Genomic DNA, 25,591 nt, shown 5'->3' with positions numbered 1-25,591 from the left:
TTACTTTGCCACTTTTTTCTCTCTCGTTCCTATTACTTTGCCTCTATTTCATTCTCATTCCAACTGTTTTCCCTTTTTTTCTCATTAGTTTCCCTCTTTTTCGTTTCTATTCCTTTGCCTCTTTTTATCACTTGCTCCATCATTGTGCCTTTCATCTCACTCATGCGCATGTGCCTCTTTTTCTGTCTGCCTCTTTTTTCTATGCCTCTTTTCTTGATCCTTCACATTTTCCCCAGCCCCCAACCTTTGACCCTGTTCCCGTGCTTTTACTCCTACCACCTCCCCCGTTCTTTTCCTGCTCTCACGCTTCTTCCTCCTAAATCCTCCCCCATGCTACTCCCCACTCCCAGGACCTACTTAATGACAGCTGCACCCGTTTGTGCCTGGACTGTGCCCAGCATCAGGACCCCTGGTTGGACCACTATCTGCCGCTACTCTGCAGTGACCCCCCACATCCCCCCACTGTTACCACTCCGGACCACATAACATGGTAGGGCCTTTCTCCTGCTCCTACTACCACTTCACCTGCAACAAACCTCAGCACTACACACTACCCCACACAGACCCCCACGTCACCTGCTCACAACCTCACTCCACCCAGAACCACACACGGACCTCAGTATAGCCTCACACACATACTCCTAAACACCTGCTTTTAAAAAAAATATGCTTTTGAGATCTGGGATCTCTTCAGCAACAGCACACCGGACCTCCTATTTCTAAATGAAATCTGCATTAACCCCACCTCAGCTCCTGCTATCGCTGTGGCCATCAAAGCAGCACACAACATCGCCTGTCAGGATCGCCACAAAAAGCTGATGGAAGTCTCGCCATCATTTACAAGGAAACCTTCAATTGCACAACTTTGATTGACCCAGACACCCCAATATTGGAACACTTGCATTTCAGTCTGCAAGCGAACAACACCACCAGTGTGAAGGGCACCCCAACCTATAGACTATCTGGTCCACGAGGCAACTTCTGCAACCTCTTCTATGACTTCATCGCCCCCTCAGCATCAACTCAAAGAACTTCTTCTTCCTGAGTACCCCTCCTTCTGGAAGACCCCTCTGAACACAGCTCCACCAACCTCCTCGAGAGTCTAAACAACTTAGGACTTTCCCAACTCATCAAGGACCCTACTCACAATGAAGCACACACATTAGACGTGATCTTCACCTCCGGCAATTGGATCAGCTATCGTTCCACCTCACATGAACTGACCACTACATCATCCATTTTACCATTTCCATGACTCAAGCCAAAGCTCCCTATCAATACCAACTTAATGAGCTTGAAGAAATAATGGAAACAGACTGGTGCTACATGCTCCAGCCAACCAAACACGACCAGCAACCTAGCTGAGAACATCAGCGTCAATGGATCTCCAACTGCGCCGACACTCTCACATCAATCAAAACTCACAAAAATGTCAGAACCAACAACTGGGCCTCTTGGTGCATGAAAGAACTCAGAGATTTCAAAAGATTTTACATGCAGCTCGAAAGGAAGTGGCGAAACAACTATAATGTAGATGCCATATCAACCAACAGGGCCACCCACAGGCACTACTACCACCTCTTGAGAACTACCAAGGGGAGAGCCCTCAAGATAGGATCAAGGCCTGTTCCATTAGCAGCAAAGAGTTATTTGCCATCGTCAAAGCGTGCACCACCCATAACACCTCAACCAATTCCACCACCCCCTCAGCAGAACTCTGCGATGAATCCTTCAAATTGCTTCATAAACAAAGTCGAGAAAATCTACAATAACTTTAAAAAACAACCAAACTCAGACAGGATCATCAGCAAGCTGCACATTACCACTCAGAAAGACACCTTTCCGTTGGAGAGCACTTACAGAGGAAGACACCGCCTCAGTTGTGAAGACCATTCACTCCGGATCCCCCACAGACCCGTGTCCAGACCACATCTATAACCTGGGAGGACCTGTGATCAGCAAGTTCCTCACCCATATCATCAACTCCTCTACTGAATCCTTTGTCTTCAGTGAGGATTGTTGGCATGCCGCAATCACAGCCATCCTAAAAAAAAACATAGACTGACCCCAACAAACTCAGCAACTTCAGACCCAAACTCCCTTTTACAATACCCAGCAAAGGTGGTAGAGAAAGCTATCAATCAGAAATTCAACAACTACTAGAAGTCCAAAAGCTTCTTGACTATTCTCAATCTGGATTCCGCAGCATTCACAGCATAGAGACGGTACTCATTGCTGCCATAGATAGGATCTGCAACCTCCTAGACCAAGGAGGATCTGGCACCCTCACATTGCTGGACCTATCAGCAGCCTTTGACACTGTGTCTCACTCCAACTGCGTTGAAAGATTACATGATACAGACATCCAAGGCCCAGCCTAGATTGGATATGCTCCTTCCTCACAAGGAGAACCCTGCGAGTTAGACTCACACATCAAAGTGCAAAGACTTGATCTGCAGAGTCCCCCAAGGATCATCCCTCGGCCCCACCCTGTTCAACATCTACATGATACAGCTTGTGGGTGCCATCAGATCCAGTAGCATCTCAGTTAAATTCTATGTCTATGACACCAAGCTCATCTCCTCCATGTCAAACAAATTCCCTGCAACCAGATCCAACTTTACTGAATGCATGAGACACATAGCGGAATGGATGAAAACCAACTGCCTGAAACGCACCTTGGAACTCACGACAAAAGTGCTGATCTTCTGGAACAAAAGCTCCCCATAGGACTCCTCCTGGTGTCCACCAGAGCTCGGTCCAACTCCATCACCCACCAACCAAGCACGAAACCTGGGAATCATATCACATGACGGCTCAGATGAACACAATGAGCTCCGCCTGTTTCCACATGCCACACATTCTTACAAAAAATTCCCAATAGCACCAGTATCTCAAACCAGTTTCTCAAACCCTAAACCCCAGCAGACTCGACTCTGGCAATGTACTCTATGCCAGAACACCCAACCACCTCCTCCATTGTCTTTAGACCATCCAGAATGCCACCTCCAGACCCATCCTGGACCTCGCCCGGCGCCCCCACATTACACCTCACCTCAGAGATCTCTACTGGCTGCTGATACAAGAACACTGCAAATTCAAACTCCTCATTCATGCATGCTAGGCACTACACAACACTGGACCAGCATACCTCAACTTCTGCCTCCACTTCCACCAGTCCACCTGACACGTACGCTCTATCTCCCTCTCTCTCACATACACACCCCGCATCTGTAGAAGCAGAACAGAAGGACTAAACTTCTCATACCTTGCACCCAACACATGGAGTAAACTCTCTCCACACCTTAGTACCCCTTTCATGCTCCTGCTCTTCAACGAATGACACTACAGACAACCTTCACACCTGGTCCACCACCTGGATACCCCTCGGGTGATTAGTTGCGCTTTACAAATCTATGTAACATAACATAACAATTTAACCATATTTACACCTATAAAAGAATCAATCTCAAACATCTTTCTTTCTTTCAATTTAACCATATTTACACCTAGAAAAGAATCAATCTCAAACATCTTGCTTTCTTTCAGTCTGAGTGCAGGGCAGACTTTGGTTCCTAAAGGGGAAGCATACATTGTAAAAAAAAAAAAGCCAAAATGATTACAATCAAATGACTCTTAATGCTTGAATAAGCCCTTTTGGACAATTTTACATCTGTAACAGTCCCTAAAACCGAGTAATATGAGCCAGAAAGTTTATAACCACCATAGATTCAATGTATTTGAAATTATAATTTTTCATATTTAGAGACTTATGTCCAGTTCTTTTCCCTTCATTCTCTCCCTTGAGTCCCTCATTCAGCTCACCCTGTCTAGATTGTGACTCCTTCAAATCATGTTGCCATCTCTAGCTTCCATTTTAAAAACGTAAATCAAAACGATTTAGTCATAGAGTTCAAATGTTTTTTACATGCAATTAACATTTTCGGCAAAAGTGAAGCTTGAGATGTGTTTCGACTTCCAAAAATATGAAATGACATCCAAAATGTTAGGCACTTAATTTTATCACTATCTCTGGATTATTTGAAGCTTTGACAAAACTTTACTCACACTTAAGAAACTCTTCCTTTTCTTTAAATAAATATGTGAAGAAAGTAAACAGATGCCGTGCGGGAAAATGCACTTGTCTGTCTTATCACGTTCTAAGCATTTTACTCAATTATATTTCCTTGTAGGTGGACTGGAGCAAATTTATCGCTGTGAATGGGGCGACAGCACATCCACATTATGATCCAGATGGGACTGTGTTCAACATGGGCAACTCGTATGGCAAGCACGGTAGGCCTTTGTGTTGTACACAGTGCTGGAAAGTAGGAGAATCGCGTCGGATCCCGGTTCAGTCAGCTGAAAACAAGCTGATTTTTTCCCGGTGTCATTTTTCCGACACCATGACACATTCAGCGGCGGTTGCAGGTTGTCTGCAATCTATTTCGGAACAGCAACCTGCAAGCGGCAAGGGGGTAACGAATTGTAGATTTCAGGTGGGTCCAAAACAAAGGCTTGATTTAAAGAGCAGTCAGCCATCCTTTTGCTCGTACCATTCTTGCTGGGAGCCATCTTGAGCTTAACACCTAGATGCCAACACAATAGAAGGTAACAAAGGTGCTGAGCTTGTTACTAGTTCACAAGAACTGAAGAGAAACTATCAAAGGCAAGTTTTTAATTTTGCTCAACTCTCTATTTAAAAGATGAGCTTCCACTGTAAGAATGCAAAATTTAAGCTATGAGTAGTTACACAAATATTGATTTAAACAGCACCTACTATTTTTTTATTTACTTATTTTATAGCGCCACTCATCTCAGTGTATAGGGTGTCAGAGTGCTTTGCATCACACACAGAGCACAATAAAGCATACGCCTATGTAAATCAACGTGCAGGAAATTTTATATAAGGAAATAAGTGCTATAAGGCGTAGGAATCACATACCATTCATGATTGTAGATATTATATGTTAAGAGTGAATGGTCGGAAGAAACACAAAGTCAGAAATTAAAAAGTAACGCAATGATGTGGTTGTATTAACAAGACGTTACTTTCCAAAGGAACCCTTCTTTGCTAGCTTAAATTACCAGTAGTTTGAGAAAAAACATTAAGGATCTAAACCTATATCTTACATTTGCATGCAGCTCCTTGATGCCAATGAATATATCACTGTGCTATATTAGAAGATTTTCAACTTATGAACTAGAAATAACAAAACGATTTCAGTGTCAAAAGCATTGCCCACTTACCTCTAAATAAAATACCAGTCTGTGATCTGTATGTTACATGATGTGTAGACACATTAACTCTCTATGCTACTTTATGAGTCAAAACTGTGACTGGACAAACACGGAACTCTCCCAGAACTGTGTTAGAGTTATCTTACCACTATTAAAATCCCTTCAAACTTGCTGGGCATAGAGTGATCTCTGGAGCACCAGCATTAACCCTTTAAGATATTTTAAAATGCAGCCTGTTTGTGACCAGTTAAGTTACACAGAAAATATATACTGTCAAAAATGTCCTTGTTGCCAATTTCTTTGCAGCAGATTTTTTTTAAATAAATGTATGTCGATTGTTAGACTCTTTTTAAGCTCTGCCCCCCATGACTCTATCCCGTTACCTCTACCACACTTTTGATTCCAAATGTAAAGGTTTCAAGAGTAAATGCTTTCCAATGTCAGCATTGGTTGTACAGCATAAACTTGTGACTATTTCTACAGTCTCACATAGAAGGCGTCCACTGCAAGCAGAGTGCCATAACTAGTAAAATAAATGCTAAAATTCTACTCAGTTCAGTGTTCATGTGCACAAATTGCTCTGGGCCAGATTTACTAAAAAATGGCGTATCGTGGTGCTGCGTCAAAATTGGCAGCGCCGTGCTGCATCACTTTAGAAACACAGGGAGGTGTCGTATTTATTAGAATATGGCGCACCCCTGTGTTTCCCCCTGTGCTGGCGCTAAATTGAGCTGCCTAGCGCCAACTTAGGCATCCTTGCATCATCGTGCAAGGATGTCTGCGTTGAGAGGCAAAATGCCAGAAATTATTGTTTATGTGCGGGAAGGTGTCCCTTCTCGCACATAAACAATCATTAATGGCGATTTGGCACTTCTGTGTGTGCTGCATTCTGCAGCACACACAGAAGTGCCAAAGCTTCATTTTGAAATTATTTTTATGTGCAGGAAGGGACACCTTCCCGCACATAAACAATCATTTCTGGCATTTTGCTCTTTCTATGGGTGCTGCAGAATGCAGCACACATAGAAAAAGCAAAAAAGAAGGAGGAATAAAAGTATTCCTCCTCGTTGCACCTTCCTTACGTGGTGTTTGATTTTGGCGCTGCCTCAGGTTTACAAAAACACTTAAAGCTGGGGCAGGGTCAGAATGCAGTGGGTGTATATGTGACATGTCTACAGCAACACTCATTGCACACCTCTTCCACACTAAGTGCTGTGTGTGAAGGGGCCGTATGCCGTATTTACAAAGTGGCGTTAAGCCACAAAAAGTGACTTAATGCCACAGTGTAAGTACGGCGCAGGGCATAGCAACACCGGAGCGTCACATAAAGTAACGCTTCGGTGGCGCTAGGGGTTCATAAATATGCCCCCATGTTTATCCACAAACCTCTTGACTTGATTCAAGAATGGAGCCTTTAAAAAAAAGTTTGTAATCAAGGTTGGCATATTTGATTAGCCTGATAATTGTGATGAAGATAATTCAGGCATCACTCAATGAGGAATTTGTGAATGAGCCTGTAGTTGGGGCAATCAGGATTCCATGCAGGTAGTCTCTGCCAATGGGCAATTTGGGAATGATGCATATCGTCATTTGACATAGTTTCTAGAATAGGCTGAGGATGAAAGGGTACACGCCAAATATTCATCTGTAAGGATTATCTTGCCTGGGGCACATGGTGCAAAGGTGACTTCTACTGTTAAGCAGGCCGTAAATGAGGAAACTGGCAGAGATGTCTGAAAAATATAAGAGAGCAACTGTGAGCGCGAGTCAGACGGAGGCCAAGTATAATGTTACAGTTGGGGTGCTTGATGAGGCTGCACACCTGCAGAATGTCCTACCTGATGAATCACATAAGTAGGCATTTAACCAAACAACAGCATGACTGTGAAGCATTGCATACGTCTATGTGGACCATAGAAAGGGAAATCAGCAAGGCATCCAAGTCAGTGAAGGTCCATTTGTGGGTGTGGGTGTGGGTTTGGGTGATGGACACAGTATTCTCATTGCAACCTCAAAATCTTGTGGTGTTGCAGAAAATGTGTGATGTGATACTTGTGCAGAGTAATGAAGTCGAGTAATGCGGGGTAGAGGTGATTAGGGGCTGGTCCATTTACAGTGATGCATATTTCCAGGACTGTGCTGAGGCAGGCTCAACTCATGGCCAGTCTGTTCGTGGGTCTGTCCTGATCCCTATGAGTCTGTTGGAGAGAGCCACTCTGCAAATATACATAAAGTATCTTTGCAGATCATATTGCCATAGAGCACCTCCTTCGTCATCAACACCTTCGGCAATCTGTTCCTTTGGATGTAATTGGTACTTAGTCCCCTGCATGTACTCTAATTCTCTCTGTCATTCTTTGTCAGGTTGTTGCTGTGTGTGAGTGGGTCTAGTGAGATAGCTGTGGAATCTAAAGTTGGTGGGAGGAGATATAAATGTGGATGTATATGGGATGACAGTAACCAGGACGTTCCCAAACTCCCTGCTGTCCCATAAAACATATAAGAGCAAGGTATGGTTTTTGCTTGTGCATATGTCAGAAGACACCCATAACTTGCACCAGCCTCTTCAGCATGGCAGCCTCTCCAGTATGTTGCCGTTTTGCTAGTTTTCTCACCATGCCACAGTAATTGGGGCGTTGGCCTTTAAAAGAACTGCATATGACCATTATGGATTGGTAGTTAGTTGTCTGTTGATAACCGTGTTGGGTAGCATGAGGCAAACTTGTCAAGATTCCTGCCTTCAGTAGCTAAACTTTGCTCTGACTTATTTTGTGATGTGGGCATATGAATTACTTTTTGAACTTCTCAATGAACCACTCAGTGTTGTATTGTGCCGCAACTTGGTTTGTGTTCCCTGTTAAATTTGTTTTGTCTGCAATGGGTAGCTGCTGTTAACTGTGGTGGATTGCAGTGTAGAGCATTTGGGCAAGCATTAATGGGCGTTAGTTGATTGTCACTGTGTCACTGTTCTAGTCAAAGGTCCTGTCAGATTGCAAATGTGCAGACACTCAAATAGCATTCAGACATTTGTTGCAAGCCGGGAATCAGGGCATCATTTCAAATGTGCAGTAAAGAGTAGTTGTGTGTCAAGTACCAACTAGATATTGAAGCTGTTTAATCCTGGGTGGTTGTAGAGGACAAAGACCTATTGGTTGATCTCAGTGATTGTGAAGTGTGGGCACTCACTAGCGCCTATAGTGAAAGGGAAGTGCTTTAAGTGATAATGGGGGGATGGTGAGGATGCACTAATTTGTGATTTGCCTGCATGTGTGACTTGCAATAGATCTTTGCTGATGGTAGTTGTGATATTCCATTAACACAGTGGCCTTCAAACATTTTAATGTTGCGCCCCCCCGCCCCCCAGTGAAAATAAATAGCATTGGGGCCCCTCTCCAAATGTTTCATAATTATTCTATTAGATTTGCACTGTTTACATATGTATACCTGTATTTACACATTGCATTTAAATTCTTATACGGTTTTAAAAATGCAATAAAGTAAATGATGTCAAACATTCTATTCTGGTCAGGCAGGCCTTACTAACCTGTAAAAATATCCACAGTGTGAATATCAGAAGTGAGGTTGAGGGTTTTGAAGAGTATTTGGAGTCCCTTCCCTTTAGATACATATTCCCAGCTTGGATATAAATGTCAAAACATGTTGCTGATGGCCCATTACAGAGCGGTTTAGTGCTGCTCGTTTTTTCCAGCTTAAACAAAGCCCTGTTAGCAGCATAATACTTATTTTGCCCAGAGGCTGCCCCCCACCGCCCGGGGATCACTTAAGGCCTCACCAGTTTGAAAACCTGCATTAGCATCTTGTGTGACACTCCAAAGTAAACTAAAAGAATGATATGGCAGCAAGCAAAGCGGATGCACCTCAATTAAAATGGCCTGCACTATTATTTAAGGGTGAGGGTTATGGGGAGCCTTACCAGGCGTAGCAGAATATGTCCTTGGTAAATAGAAATCTTTGCAAGCATTCCTGATTGGTGTAATCATTAAGTGTGGTCTGTTGCATGAGCCATGATTTCAGTGCACAATTTTGATTTCCTGGAGTCTGGCATTAGAGCGACAGGGGAAAGAATGATTTCCTTTCAGAGTACCCAAGAGTGAAGGGCAGACCAGAGACCTAGGGACACTTGAAGATTGCTGCCCGCGGAATAGCATGAAGCGCCCTGGTGAGAGAGTCCATGGGCGAGTGCTGTTGGTATGCGTTGTGCTGCTGAGTGCTATTAAAAAGCTTGCTTGGGTTGTGTATTTTTAATAAGGCTATTTTAATAAGATACCGTACAATACGTTTTTTAACTACAGGCTACTAGAAGGACGAAAGGTCAGAGTTAGCCGAGGGTCGGGCCGATGTTGCAGGTCCTACCCAGCAGCCACCCAGCTACGCACACCACCCTCACGCCTCTGAACCTCATAATGAGGGGGCTGCTTTTGGTGTCTATGGTCCGTGAGGAGGGAAGAGGATGCACCATAATGGCCAGAACGGCCAACTTTGGAGCTGGGGAACCTGGTTCGAGCCTCTCGATTGGCTCAGCATCCTGTGATTCTGGACAAATCACTTAATCTCTCCTGTGCCTAAAAAACTCATAATGATTGTGTCCCTGTGCAATGTAACAGGCGTTCATGCAATGTGCTTCAATACCTTTGGGTTGGGTTTGTGCTATATAGTGCTTTAAATGGAAAAATAGAAGTTTCTGAGAAGTGCTGGTACTCCCCAATTAAAAGTATTACATTTTTCTTGAGGAGTGCAGGTACTCTCCCCCTCAAAAAAAAAAGTGCTGGTACTCAGTACCGGACAGTACTGGGCCATTTAAAGTACTGCTGCTATATAAACCTGCATCAAAGGGTGTGAAGTGTAGTCAAGGCCATACTGGGCGTCTGTTTTTTTTTTTCAGGAGGATGGAAGTTTTGTGTTTGGGGCGTATGGGGGTGGAGGGTGGTTTTGTTACTGGGGTCTGGTTTTGCAGCATTGCAGCAGTATCTGTCCAAAGTGGCAAAAGAAAATTAGTGGGGCAGCATAATCCACTCAGCGCTCATGTTAGTTTCCAGCCTCCTGAGGGCAGCCAGGCTTCACAGGTGCACTCAACTGTTTTTTATCTTTTCTTCATAAAAAGTAAATGATGAAAATGAAAAGTGATGGGTGACAATCCCCTGCTCACAGGGCCCACAATCTGTAGTGATGGCCATGTTATAATTATTTTGTTCTGCCCAAAGCTCTCTGCCCTCTCCTCCCTTCCAATCCTCGTCACATACAGCCTCTCAGTGTACTCCTGCTGACAGCCTTTGAGGCCCAGGCCAGCTGCCAAGCCAGGGCCAGCCAAGATTGGCCACTAAAATCAGCCATCAACAGGCATCTACTAGTGACAAGTGCTCACTGGGTGCATGTGCAGCCAGTTTCAGTTTTACATATATGTTCATGGTGCCGCATGCCGATGGGCCCACTGTCTTGTGGTAAGAATGAAAGTGTCAAGTTATCTCTGGTGATTAATCTTCCTACTCGGTAGAGATCAAAGATTTTTCTAGTGGTAATTTTGACTCATTAAAATGTAGGGCAGAGGGTTAAAATGCCTGCTGCAAAGCACATATCTGCAGATCACTGAACTGTGTATTCTGTGGAGAGCTCAGTGGGTTGCGACTTTTGTCATTGAGATCCTTTTGTTACTGTACACTTCACACATTACAATGGTATTCCAGTACAGTGAGCCATGAACTGCTTTCAAAGAGATGAATGCAAGTCTACTTTTGGTTCCCAGTCCTGGCCTTTGCTGCTGTTTGATTGCGCCTTGGAGGGAGGACTGTGTGCACCCACCATTCGTTGCTTCCTCATGGCCCGCATGGCCTTAGTCCTGCTACATAGATGTGTAGTGCCAGCCTAGCACATTATGTGGCCTCTGCTGCCTTGTCTAGGGTCAGCTTTAGGGCAGCATTACCGGCATCACCCCATCGCACCAAGCGCTGAGCTCAGACAGGCAGTGTGTTTTGAAATATGTTATATGGTTTTTTTATAAACAAATTTAAATGGTTTTAATGACTGAAAGTTTGAATACAAAAAAAAAACAATTATTGCTCTAGTTTCATGCTTCTGACCCTCCATCCTCTCCCCCACCCGCATCCAGGCACAGTGTTCAGACAAACCAATCCCAATGCCATATTTGACAATCCGTAATAGTCCCACATTTTCCACCATATCTTCGTGAATTTCTGTGTGCACCCTGGGCCACATTGACTGGCCCCTTCTGATTAGCACACCAATCTACTTCTTCCCACACAAGCCGTATCTCCTATAGGATCCCCAAAGGCATCTAGTATCCCCAACAGGGTGAGCTTTGGAGTCAGTGCAATATGAATGCCAAGAACCTCTGCAAGGGCTGCACCTTTACATGTTGAATAGCCGGCGATCACAGGACACTGCCAGACACATGTGGTAGAAGGCGACGGTAGAGGATTGACAGTAAGCACATCTTGAGTCAGAGAGGATACCGGCATGCCCCAGTGGATGGGAAGTCAAGTAGGTTTGGTGGAGGTAGTGTAATTGGACAAGGTGGAGCCATGTGGAGATCACCAGCACCCTGGGAGCCATGCAGGCCTCCTGCCACTCAACCTCTTCCAGCTCTCCCACCCAACCCTCCCATTTCTGCTTTATTGGGTCCAGAGTCTCCAAGACAATGCATACAAGTGTTCGGTATAGCTGGGAGATAACCCACTTACTTAGCTTCCTCATCAACAAGTGAACCTCAAGGGGACTAAACTTTGTGTGAACAGCACTGTACTGGCTCAGGGCATGATGCAGCTGTAGGTATTTGTGACTTTGAGTGTTGAAAAGAGTGAACTGTTCTGGATGTCAGAAAAGGAGCACATATTGGATCCCCGCCATACATGGCACCTGACGGTGATCCCAATGGAATCCTACCAGCAGAACCCCTTTAGATGTGCCATCTGGTCCAGCCAACGCCCCCTCTAAAGGGAGGCTTGCAAGGTCAAATGTCTGACCCAACCCGTGAATTGCAGAGCGCCCCCACGACAAAAAGACCACCCTGGTAATCTCTGGAAGGGAAAGAGGAATTGGGTGGCCATACAAATTGTGCATAACCCCATCAAGACTAAGACTGGAGAACTCCAGCTGATAAACTGTGTCGTCCCAGCCACCTGTCAGCCAGTTATTTGTAACTAATAGCTGAGAGGCCCAATAATATAGATGAATCTTTAAGGTCCGATGCCTCCATTGTTTACCCAGCAGTGACATTTGGCCTGACTGATACAAGGGGAAAACCCCTCCAAAGAATGGACTGAAACAGAGTTGCAACGTCTGTAATACATTCTTTAGGAATTTGGAGTGGAAAAGACTGAAAAAATAAAGACAACAGGGTAAAATCACCATTTTATCAGCACTACCCTGCCTAACACATTAAGTGCGAGGTTTTGCCATATAGCTAGACTAGTTTTGGTCCCCTTCTGGATGGGAGTGTGATTAAGCACACGTGTAAGGTCTGGTAATGTAGAGATATATACCCCTAGGTATTTAAAACTAAAGCGATGAATGGGAATCTCGGACTGCCAGTCAATCAATGCACTATCCTCTCAAAGGGAGAAGTAGCAACTTCTTCTTGTTGACTCGAAGACCCAAAGCTTCTTCGAGGAGACAGAGAATCTTGAGAGCTCGCAGGCCAGAGTTTGCCAGATCTGCTAGGAACAGGAGGACATCATCTGCATATAATGCAGTCTTGTCCTCAGTGGCAGCTCACCAGCTCCTGTTGTGTAGCCATTTTAGTTATAGCTCCATGCACGTTATTTTAAAACACTAGGCCGCTGTGCACTTTAACCTAGATATATTTTATTCCATGTTATTTATTGTTGCAATAACCATTTTTACAGTCTTGTTTTATTTTCCGTTTATCGAACTGTTTTTGCCTAGGCCAGCACTCTGTTTTCAAACAAGACATCTTGATCACTTTGTGCTTCTTCCAAGGCTACAGCACGGTACATTGCCGGTGAACGTGGTAGAAGTTTAGTCTCCAACATTCGTAGAAATACACATCCTTACGTAGGGAAATTTTCTCAGAATATCAGCTGTGTTGTTATAAAAACACTTCATTGTCCCGTACACGTTAAAAGGAGATTCCAGCCAGGGAACCACAACTGTATGCTGATTGCTGAATGCTTCGCTACAGATGCTAACGCAGACCACAGGCCTTTGCTCAGGTATGGGGATTGATGTCTTCCCAGGGGAACCTGAAGGGCAGATTTAGAGCTTAACATGCTGTGCTCGATCATAACCTAGGTAGGGATTAGGCCATCGATTATAGTGACAATATGATAGCGTTGTTTTTATGCTTCACTCTTCTCGTCACAATTGTAATACTGTCAGGTTGTGTTGTCCTGGTTATTGCAGCTCACTCTTTGCTATCTAAGATGCAGTTGTTTTATTAAACCCATTATTGAAACATATACTGCCTCTGTATGTCATTTATATATGAGACTGAATTGTAAATGAGAGAACCGGATGAGACCTGAGTGACCACGACTTCCCTGAGAAGTTAAGTATGTCATGTGCTCAGCTGCCCAGTCATCACTATCCTTGGGTAGAGATGAGGCACTGCTCGTTAGCCGGAGCAAAACCCGGATTGGAGCAACAGGTGTCACCCGCAGTGGGTTAGACTTAGGGGGTTATTCTAACTTTGGAGGAGGTGTTAATCCGTCCCAAAAGTGATGGAAAAGTGACGGATTTACCACCAGCCGTATTATGAGTCCATTATATCCTATGGAACTCGTAATACGGCTGGTGGTATATCCGTCACTTTACCGTCACTTTTGGGACGGGTTAACACTCCTCCAAAGTTAGAATAACCCCCATAGTCTCCCACACCGCGGGCAATTCTGCAGCTCAAAATCCAGTAGTCTCATTAGAATAATGAGAGCCTACGCGACACTCCAACCCCACAGCTGGGGTTCACAGCAGATCAAGCAAGTCAAGAGCTCAATGACAAGGGAGAAGAGAAGCGGGGATTGGGTACATCCCTGGCGGGTTCCCCGTCCGCCCAGAAACTCAGGGGACAATACTCCATTGACCATGACTTGGGCCCTCAAATGAGAATACAACAGGGCCACCATTGCCCGGAATTGGGAGCCAAAACCCACCAGGCGAGGCACAGATGCAAGATAGTCCCAATCAACAGTATCGAACTCTGTTTCATAGTCGACAAGCAACTGTCACCTCCTTGGAATCCCCCACATGGGCCAATGCCACCTGTAACCGCCGGAACAGTGACTAGTACTATGGCCCAGTATAAAGCCACATTGATCTAGTTGGATCAAAGAACCGAGGACCGAAAGGAGCCTGGTTGCAAAAATTTTAGCATATATTTTAATATCAACATTAATTAAAGAGATGGGTTGATAGGACGTGCAATCTGACGATGGCTGGTCTGTCTTGGGAACAACCATAATAATATCCAAGTCAAGCTTTGGAGGGAAGGAACCCTGTTTCACTGCTTCTAAATGAAACCTAAGAAGGTGTGGGTATCACAACATCATGCAGTTCAGAGTAATATTCAAGTGGAAAGACCCTGTGTTTTCCCAGTTTTAAAGTCCTGGATGGCCTCTAAGATTTCATCCTTGGTTATTGATTTCTCAAGGGTTTGTTCCTGGACTCGTGGCAGTCAAGGAAGAGGGATGTTGGATAACAATGGATGGGCGAGTTCGGAGGGAGGCCATGGCCGCGGGGCATTAAGACATCTATTGTAGTCCCCAAACGTGGCTGCAATGTCTTCAGCTGAGATAGCCAGGGTCCCTGCGTTGTCTATGAGGGCAGGGATGAGCCGTGAACTAATATTTCTGTTAGCCGATCAATACAAAAGTGCACCATTGTTTTCACCATGTTCATAAACAAGTTGACAAGTTGCGCGCCAACACTGATGTGTCTCTTCAAAGAAAAGTTGGCATAGGGAGGTCCTGTCAAGGTCTAAGGTCTAACTGTCAGGTTAGGGCCTTGGTGACTTAAAGCGCCTTTGTAGTCTCACATTGCAGTATGCAGGTTTCAGGGTCGAAAATGTCTTGTTATTTAGTTTGTGCTATATGTTTGAGGTAGCCCTTGGAAACTTCCCGTATGGTTGTTTTACTTGTCGCCCAGAGTGTGCCCTCCCTCCAGACCATTCTCCTGTTGGTCTTGAAGTAGGAGCTACGCTTCTTGGATAAGTGATCTAGTAATTTCTTATCCATCAAGAACCTGGCGTTTAGACGCCACAATGGTGATTTATGACGCTGTGGGGTTCTGTCCCAGCGGAGTAATGGGGAGTATTCTAGGGGAACATGGCGACCCTACTGTGCATGTGACATCTAGAGCCCGACGGAAGAGATAGTCAATACGGGGCATATGTTTGGTGGATGCGTCTCAGAGTCTAAGGGAGTCAACCCAGGAGGTAAGAGATTTGAAGAAAGCCCAGCAGTCTTGTGTAATGGGGCTGGAGTCTCTCCTGAAGAGCAGCACCCCATAAGGGAAGGTGGAGATCAAGTTCACGAGGTCATTTAGTGTTTGGCCCTGCAGCTGAGGAGGGACATAGATACTCAACAGGTTATACGATTTTCCCTCTAATGTGGCGATCACCCCCACATACCTACCCAGGGGATCATGATAGACCTGAGTGACTACCAAGAGGAAGGTCGTATGAAGAAGGATTGCAACTCCCCTGAACTCTCTAGCAGAGCCAGAATGGTACACTCTGCCATAACCAAAACTACACAAGCAGAGACAGAGGGCACCTAGGAGATGCGTCTCCTGCTGGAGAGCCACACCAGGTCGATGACGACAGAGGAACTTAAGGACCATGGGGCGTTTGATTCAGTCTAGCAGAGCGTTGATGTTCCATGAAATACGCTAGAACTCCATATGGGAGTGGCCTAGGTTTGTAAGGGGTATTGGGTGAGTTGACCATCTGGGAGGCAGTGGGGAAGACTGGGCATCAGCAGGAGCACAGCAATCAAAAAAGGCGAAATAGTAAACATAAACCTAAATTTAACAGTACCCATTCACCTCCCACCCCACACTTCTAGCCCGAAGCATCTTTCGCCCAACATTTTCTACTACCATAAACAAAAAACATAGTAGGGTTACCAAGGCAAACCCTCTAATGCGGGATCTGGGAATAAAAGCAAGATTATGAATTGAATCAACGGTTCACGAACGGTCAACATCAACGCAGCAGAGATTTAGTTTGTTCTTAGTGGAGAGTCTGCATCAACAGAGGCCCCAGTATCTGGCGTCCCAAGCTTCCTGGAGGCCAATAGGGGAGAACCTTGACTCAGCTTCCATGTGGGATACAACTGGGTCTGGTTCTGGGGATATGCAGATCTTCCACGTCGTCCCCGCTTGCCCCTTCGATTTGGAGTGATTTTGTGGTTGAGGTCGGGTGGAGGCAGAGCCCGAGGGACCCAGGTCCACTGGGAGGCATCTCCTGGGGGTTGATTTCTTCATAGAGCTCTTTGTTCAGTGGCCCACTTCCCATCTGCCTTTAGTGTATCAAAAAAGTAACAGCGGGAGACATGAATGACCCGCAGCCATGCAAGATAAGGCAGCATATATTGTATGGACATCGCTCTGAGTTTCTGTTTCACGGTATTTAAGGATTTACGCTTCAGCTGAGTGGCTTTGGTGTAATACGGGAAAATCATGATATGAGAAGTGTTAAAATAGAGCTTGCCATGGGTACTGGCCTCCCGGAAGATAACATTGCGGTCACGAAAGTTGTGAAGCTTGCTGATGAGGAGGTGAAGGGTGCTCCCGGGGGAGAGAGCTCTGTCAACGAGTGATGCTCCCTCTCCATTACAAACCATGGGGAAAGTGAATCCTCAGGCAACCAGGAACGGAGCCAGTTCTCCACAAAGGCCACAAGTAAGGGGGGTCTCATTTCCATTGTGGAAACCTACAAGGTGAAGGTTGTGCCGGCGAGAGTAGTTCTTAGCATTTTCAGCCCTGTCCCTGGGCGTGAACAGTCGAGAGCCGCATAGCCACTGTAGTCTTCACATTGGATTAGTCATCTTCAAGGGTAGAGACTCGACCCTCCATTTCCGTCACTCACCCTGCCATGTGACGGAGATCTTGTTGCATTTCCCTCAATTCCCAATTCTAGATTCTAGTGCTTCACTCGATACCTCAATGGCCTGCAAGATCTGCTGTGCATCTGGAGCTGCAGAGGGCCTTTGTGAGGGTTACGGGGGGTTCTGATGAGTCGCATACCAGAGTCATAGGTGCACATCGTGTACTTGTCCATTTTGGAATGGGAGCCTGAGGCATGCAGTCTGTCCTTTCCTATCATGATGTTTAGAAGCGGCAGCAGCAGTGGCAAGTTTTGCATCTACCTGATGTTCAAATGGGTTGACTTTCTCTGGTTGAGAGCGACAAAGAGTTCTCCCCTTGTTGCACGGGTTGTGACAACAGAGTTGTCAGTCTCCACTGTTGTCAGCCTGCTTACCCCTTGTACCACAGGGCAGCACGAGCAGCCAAGGAGCAGTACAACAGGCATTCTCAGACGTACGTACAAACTCAGTCACTTCCATGGTACTTCACATCCTCGAGTCCATGCTCCCATAGTCAGCTTAGGTAATGGGCAGTCTGTAAGTTTGTGGGCAGAGGAGCAAGTCCCCAGGATGGGTGGCCTGCCCAGTGTCAAGGAGAAGGCTTAGGTCCCGGAGGGGCAGATGGCAACCTGTGATAATTTGATGGCTCACTGAGGGGGGAAGGGAACAGACTGTGAGACATTGCATTCCAGCTGTCCAGGAGGGGGGCCTGATCACATTAACCATCAACCCCACTCAGGAGGCATACAAATGAGTAGGGCGGGCTGGGACATCTTCACAACGGGGTGATGTAAATCACACACGAGGGGAGGGAGGGGGGAGAAGAGAAGGAGGGAACTGGCTCTCTTTCCCCCTAGATTGTCGGCCCTCCAGAGATAGTCCAGCACCTTGGGTCCAAAGTGGAGAACACCTCAGGGGGCAGCGTACTCACCGGGGCAGCAGGATTATGACAGGCCACCGACCCATCACTCTGGCCTCCCAACATGTGGGGCCGATCGAGCATCTGGATCTACAGGGCCGGGTGGTAGGAGCAAGTGTCAGGGCGTGCTTCCACAGCTCACAGCTGCTGCTCAAGTTCGTGCTAAGACGGCCAATCTCCTTGTTACTGTCACAGACCCTAACCGACAATAGCGGTGCAGATGTCAGTTATCACAGGTTGGGGGGGCGCTGGCAAGGTCCACGTCTGTTGCTCCTCGGATAAGATCTGCTTCACCTCAGTGGCTGGTGGTCTCTAACTTGGGTCCATCCAGACAGCTGGTCTGGAGTGGAGTCACTGCTGCCATTTGTTAGAGGCAGGCTTGCGGCAAGGCCCCAATCGGCTGCACCCTCTGGGCATCCCAGCAAGTGGCGATATGCTGAGGGACAGCTGCCTGTAGCAAGGGGGGATAATGGAGGCATCAGGAATATAAAAGGGGGAAACAGGTCACAAGATTCGACAGGATAGTGGAGAAGGTTAAGGGAGCACCATTAAGGCACATCCACCATCTTGGCTGCATCAGCCATGGCCCCTGAAATATGCTATAGTTTTAAAAGCTCCCACTGCAGAGTTCCTTGTATATCCAGCAGTTTCCGGGCAAAAATAAACATGTCAAGAAATCTCTAGTGATACATCTGACTGCTGGAAAGAGATCTGAGTTTTGTTTAGTGGCAATTTTGATTTATCAAAGGTATCACAGAGGGTAATATGCCTGCTTCAAAGAACATGTACCATGCAGATCACAGAAATGTATTTATCACAGAAATGTATTTATTGAGCATAGTTCAGTGGATTACTGATTTTGCCACAGAGATCCATTGCTAAAAATGGTTTATTTGGGCAGAAATAATGTCTTATTAGCAAAGCTGACACCAGCTACTATGTTACATTTTGAATCCTCAGGTTGTGCTTCTCCAGGCCAAGCACTCCTAACAACTGCCTACCAGTACAGATGACATGTGAATCCTACACCTTGTAGTCCTCTTTGTCTAACACAACAGTTTCTATACACTGAGTTACACATGTATGATTCATTGTCTCTGCATGTGTGTGATGTAAAGTGCTCTGACAGTTCACACAGGTATGAGAGGCGCTATAAAACAAATAAAATACATGTGACATAGGTCGTCTCTGTAGAGATGTGGGGCACTGTTGGAGGGAGATAGTGAGGGAATCATTAAAAGATCCCACTAAGATTGTTGTGTCCTGGCGCACTGTAAGGTGATTATATACCATACTTTAAAAACTAATACAGTTGAATATATAATGAAACAAAGAGTTGTAGAATGTACCATTTATGACCTCTTGTCCCACATTTTTTTGTGGGGAGAATCCACCAAAAACTTTTCATAGTGGTCGGGCTTGCTTGATGCACTTGCACCATATAGGCGGCTAGTCTGACAAAATTTACCAGGGCTGATTTGGGTTCCCAGTCCGGTCCATAGTGTACGGGAACAACAGTAACCTGAGGTGAGTGACCAGTGTGTGTACAGGGCAGAAGGGTGGGGGAGCATGTGGCCTAAGAGGATATTAAGTAATGGGTCTGCACTTGGGTAGAAACAAATCGAGCTCATGTACAGGAGCCGGAGGGGTGGGGTCTATGGGAGCATGGGGCTTGCAAGTCTGCAGAGCCAGGCATGCTGTGTGCCAGAGCAAATGCAAGCACAAGTCAGTGCTTACTGAAGAGTAATGGGAAGCACCAAAAAGTCACAAGTATACCAGATGCATACATTCCAACCGTCCCTATTCAGGCTCAAGTGGGAGACTGTTGATTTTTAAAGCATAAAATGGCTTTATTTTAGCTGTCTCCCACCTAAAATTTCCTTTGTTCTAATGTCAATCAATGGGTAAAATAATTTCCCCCATTTTCTTTTCCCTATCTCACTTTCTTGCTTCGAAATGTTGGCTTGCATGCAGATGGAGCTGCAGCAGCCAGGGATGGGTGACTGGGAGAGTCATAGAGGGAGCTTGCAGAGCTTACATGGTGGATACCTGGGGTTCATGGAAGGCAACATGTGGCAAGTTAGGAACATCTAAGCATTTAGTAAACTACTTCCTGCACGATATGTCTCCCTTTTTTTGTAGCAGTGGAGGGTGCACCTTTCTTCCACTTTCCTCTTAGTTTGTCACTGTCCATATTTTGATAGGAGCATGAAATAGAAATAGAGAGGCAGCAAGCAGAAGCATATGCTCTCACTAGTGCCTCTGCCCGGGGGCCCAGAAACCTGAGGGCCCACTGGCCCCCTACTATTGCTATAATTCATTACTGAAGCAGCAAATGCTTCGGTAATAAATTATGGGGGTAATTTTCCTTGCTTGGCCTAGGGCCCAGACCCTTGGCACCCTTGGTACTATATTTGTGGTGATCCATTGCTCTAGATGAATAGTGATTGGTTTATGCCCCACACAGGGAAGGAAAATGCATTTAAAAAAAGTATATTTAAATGCTACAAATGAGGCACTTTGCAAATACAGTCATCTGCTATGATCCACTGATGTAAAGTCCCTAAGGTCCGCCTTGATTCTGGTCAGGTCCCCAACTCCATCTCAGGCAACAAACACTCCTTCTGAATTCTGTTACCTGTTCTAAACAAAAATAACATAAATGTTATCCGCCTTTATCATTCGTAGAACTGAGAAAGTGCCAGGTTTATTCCAATAATGACTCAGTATTATCACCTGATGTGACACCCAGCCTGGAACAAGTGATCCATTATCAATTTGTCTGGGCCATCAAGAAACTTCCCTAAATAATTAATCAAAAAGGTGTAGTTCAAATTACCATCCCGATCATCTCCCATCTTAAAGATATGTCTAGGACACTTTCTCTGGTGCCCATAATCTTTGTACCACATTACTGAAATTATTTCAGAGGTTTGTCATCCTTGATCAAATATTGTATGTATGGACCACCACATGACCCCCTTAGGTAGAGAGGTCCTCTGCCCTAGATTATCCTGCAAAATACTGTCCGAAGAGGATCTTGGCTGTTGCTGGCACTCACAGAAGATAATGCATCTTGCCTGACACTGATAAGAGCTGAGTACATGAGGAAAGCTTCTACCACAGCACATTTTTGCCTTTCGGAGTGAGCGCTTTCTCCCCAGCTCTTTCGAAACTACAACCTGAGCTATGATATGCAGTGTGTTGCATCTACCTAAAAGACTCTAGACTTTAAGTTACTCTACTACATTCCTAGGGTAGTGCATTGAAGTAGGTTTTAGTGTATTAGGCTTATAGATTACATTTTAACCAAGTTAGAAACGTTCATTTTATTCTCGATGTTTACAATGTGTCTTCTTGCTGCTTTTTTGTTAACCTGTGTGATTATTTTAAATGTATTAAGAAACTGGTTTGCCCTGTTGTCACAAGTACCTTTAGTTAAAAATGCCTGTTCTTCTTAGTGCTGCGTGTGTGACACTGTGAAGAGCAAAATAGGTTTCCTGTTACCACGGTGACCCTGATCCCTTTCCAGGGATTGTTAGTAACCCAAAAGCAAAGGCTTCACTTCAGCTATGTAATGAGTGGGGTTCTGTGAGACTAGAATAACTTGTCTTTCACATTCAGCGCTGGTGCATTAAACGAAGTTCACCTGTGTCACTTGTGGAAGGGAAAGCAAACCTTGTAGTACTACACCAGAGTAGTAGATTATGCAACAGTTGGCATACAACGTGGGGCCCATATCTTACATTTACGTCTTGAGTAGTTCTTTATCTACTTATACATACGTGAACCATCATTACGTCCTTACGGAGATGTTGGTAGTAACCGTGGTTAGCTCCTGCTGGGGATAAGGGAGCATCTATTTCCATATGTTTGTCAGGCTTGACGTGTAAAAGGTTATTTCCCATTCCAGGGGGTTTCTAATTCTTTGATTCCATTTTCAATTGAATCCATTCGCCATGGTTGCACCTATATTGATAGGAGCCAATTATATTGAAACTGTAACTCAGCATCTCAAATCTCGAGCTGTGCCCCCTAATTTGGGGGGGAGGGTTGCAGTAACTTTTGTAGTTGTTAAACATGCAGCATGTGCCTTTGAAGTATTTTATTTATGGATGGAGTTCAAGCCTATCGATGCTGCTTCAGGGCAGTTTTGAGAATATAGAGGAGTGGATCCGCCAGTGCATTATAGGGCTTACTGAGATTTAGAAATCCCTTTCACTTACCGGGAACAATAAACCTTCACTGGTCAGCTACCACACACATGCAAAGGAATGTCTGCCTGGTACCTCCAGTGCCCCCAGTAAAGGGACTTCATGGCCAGTTTTGGATGAACACATGGCCATTCTCTGTCCTGATACCTTAGCACCTGCTGAGGTGATTGGAATGCTGAACAAAACTACACAGTCCCCTCATACAGGAGACTGGTGCAGTTCATACAGCACATTGTGAGTTCTTGCTCCACTCTTGCAGCAGGGCCAGTAACTTCAACACAAGAACAATTTATTAGTACTCATACTGTTATTGCGAGCATGGGTAATGCACCTGGGAAGTGAGATGAGTTGGCCTTCTGATTGCTTGCAAAACCAATAAGGTGAAAGCGGTGCATCCATACAACACATCCCAGGATTAGCATAGGATATTGACTATCTGTCTTCCTCTTGGGCTGGTACCATGCGTACAGGAGTGTAACTCCTGGGCAAGCATACTTGTATGCATCTACATTAGTACACATGGCTTGTCTTCGTTGGCAGTAGTCCCTGGTGTACTACTGAAGAGGTACAGAATGGGCATGGTGCAGCACCAGCCCTAGACTTGGATATGAAACTATTGAGAAACTTCTCCATGGTTTCCTCTATTATCCTAAGTAACATTAAGGGAGAAGCTTCAGTTCTGGAGGTACGTCAGAAACTGGAAGCTGTTCCAAGTCAAGACCACAAACAGGAACTGCCTAAAATAATCACGGACATCTATACCTCTTTGGATCTTGATACCTTGTGTACACAAGCTGTTAAACCACATTTAAAATCTTAAAGTGACACTGAGGATTCCGTTGCAGAGAAATCTGCAGTGCAAGTGAAAAAGAAACAGTAGGAGTAAGAGGAAAGACAGACTGGATCACCCACAACTCTGGAATCCATGAAGAGTGGTTACAACCTGAGGGACCACAAGAAAATTAAAAAGCCTGAACGGTATCAGCTTTCTGATAGCAGCTCTTCCCGTTCTTTTCAGGACACTGATGGTAAACGAACCGAGAAGGAGCCGAAAGGAGGAGCATAGCAAGGAAGCTGAAGCCAGATGCGAGACTGACGTCAGCATAAAAAGGGAGAGAAAGGATCAAACTCATAAACTCCAATAAATAAGAAGAAACTAGCAAGACTTTCTAAAAAAAATGGCTGATACTTCTTTGAGTCTTTCTGCGGACCAGGACTTGGGCAAGAGCATTCTAGACAGAAGTAACAATAGTGCATCAGACGCTTCAGAAATCTGGATGTGAATCCATCTGATGAATATAACTGAGTTGAAACTCCAGACAAACATGTAAATCCTCAAAATAGGGTCTGTGATTTTAACATACAGATTGAGGGGGACATACTATGCACTATTAAAGCAATGTTCTGGTCACATTTATCGGATGACTATGATATCATAATAGCCGAAGAAGACTGGGCTCTGGTCTTAAGGTAGTGGGGGGGGGGGGAGGGTGGTGTGGAAGGGAATACGGACTCATGAGGGTAGCCATCTCTCTCATATTACCTGAAGATATCAGGGAGTTTTACTCCAGTGACCAGACGGTAAAACAGGCCTTGGCCTTATCTAGAAACCAATTTGGGTGGGATAGAGATTCTTTACACATGTTATTCCTTTACACAGCGAGCCATAAGCATAGGCTCAATATCATTTGAGGCCAGATGCCAAGAATGGTATTAAAACAGTATTAGATCAGCTACAGTATTAAGGCATAATAACACCTTGCCTCTCCTCCATATACACGCCCCTTTTCCCAGTCTCCAAACCTGACGGGTACTTTAGGATCATCTTAAACTATAGGAATTGGAATTTGCATATGCAGACATGCACTTAGCAGGGGTTTAGTGACTATCCTAGTGCAGAAACAATATAAACCTACCCTGGATATATCCAGTGGGTTCTTAAGTCATACAATAGTGCCTGAAAGTGAATATCTAGCTGCTTTTTGTTATAACATGTTCAGTTTTAATTTCGACATTTGCCTGTGGTCTTTGAGAACATTCATGGGTTATTCTCAGCACGCATTATGGAGATCTTACAAACAGATTCCAAAGTATTATCATATGTCGATGATATAATTCTCGCAGACAATGATTTAGACTTACACCTAACCAGAATGGACAAGGTTGTAACCTAGTTAACTTCCCAAAGTTATAAAATGAATTTTAAGAAATCGAAGATCGCTTACATCCCAGTTACCTTCCTAGAATATGAATTATCCAGCGAGGGCAAGGGTCTAACTCCTGATTTTTTAAAGAAATGTGCTACATTGCAGCCTTCCAACACATTAAAAAATTGCAATCCCTACTGGGATTTCTCAACTGTGGGAATACTTATTTCGCTCACTGTGCTGGGCCAGTAAAGCAAGGATGTTTTGAGTAAAATAATAGACAAATGTACACACTGCTATTTTGCGTGGTCTGCAGGCAAACATGCTGAGATTAAATATTTACAAAGAAGGGATTAAAAGACTGACCTAGTTATCAGTCATACCCAGTCACTGTGGTTTCACCAATGTGACTTATAATGAAGGACAGAAAGTTCCCATAGCATACAAGTCTCACTTGTGTTCACTAGCGGAAGCACATTTTGCTTGTATTGAAAAATCCTTGTAGCTGTGCAGATGGCTATCTTGAAGAAGCGTCCTTTGGCACAGGCAAAGCACATGATTGTTGTTTCTCTCGTACCGCTCTAGAGGCAGTCACCAAAGCAAGGATTCAAAGTGCTTGCACCCTACACCTGTGGGTACAGTGAGCCTCTTCCTTATGAGCTGTGGATGTAAAGTTCCAGTATGATCCTACTCTTGGTACACAAGCTTTAATTTAGAACAACATGTTGCCCCTACTTTATCTATTTTACCCATTGAGTGATACTGAGTGTATTTTTCACAGATGGCTCGGCTCAACCTCCGGTAGGAATGAGATGCATGTACTCTGCAGCCTGTGCAGTCGTGCAAGGTGTTGTGAAAGATAGTGAGTGGCATCTGCTGCACACTCGCACTGAAATATTAGGTGACAGCACTGCACAGCAGCAGAACTCCATGTCCTTTTCCAGGCAAAATGCTGACTTGTCAGTTTCAACACTAATAGTGCTGACTAGCAAC

At 44.9% G+C, this 25,591-nt stretch overlaps 1 protein-coding gene across 1 annotated transcript in view; it reads left to right on the top strand.

Moving 5' to 3' along the window:
- The window catches only part of LOC138285128 (carotenoid-cleaving dioxygenase, mitochondrial-like), a 241,517-nt gene that overhangs the window by 161,501 nt on the left and 54,425 nt on the right, over positions 1-25,591 (top strand). The window contains exon 5 of the mRNA XM_069224695.1: positions 4,194-4,296. Coding sequence (XP_069080796.1) covers positions 4,194-4,296 — 103 coding nt within the window. The remainder of the gene's footprint in view (positions 1-4,193; positions 4,297-25,591) is intronic.

Source organism: Pleurodeles waltl, chromosome 3_1 (assembly GCF_031143425.1).
Source record: "Pleurodeles waltl isolate 20211129_DDA chromosome 3_1, aPleWal1.hap1.20221129, whole genome shotgun sequence".
Lineage (NCBI taxonomy): Eukaryota > Metazoa > Chordata > Amphibia > Caudata > Salamandridae > Pleurodeles > Pleurodeles waltl.
Note: the sequence above shows the minus strand (reverse complement) of the source record. Positions and strands in the feature narration are given on the sequence as shown.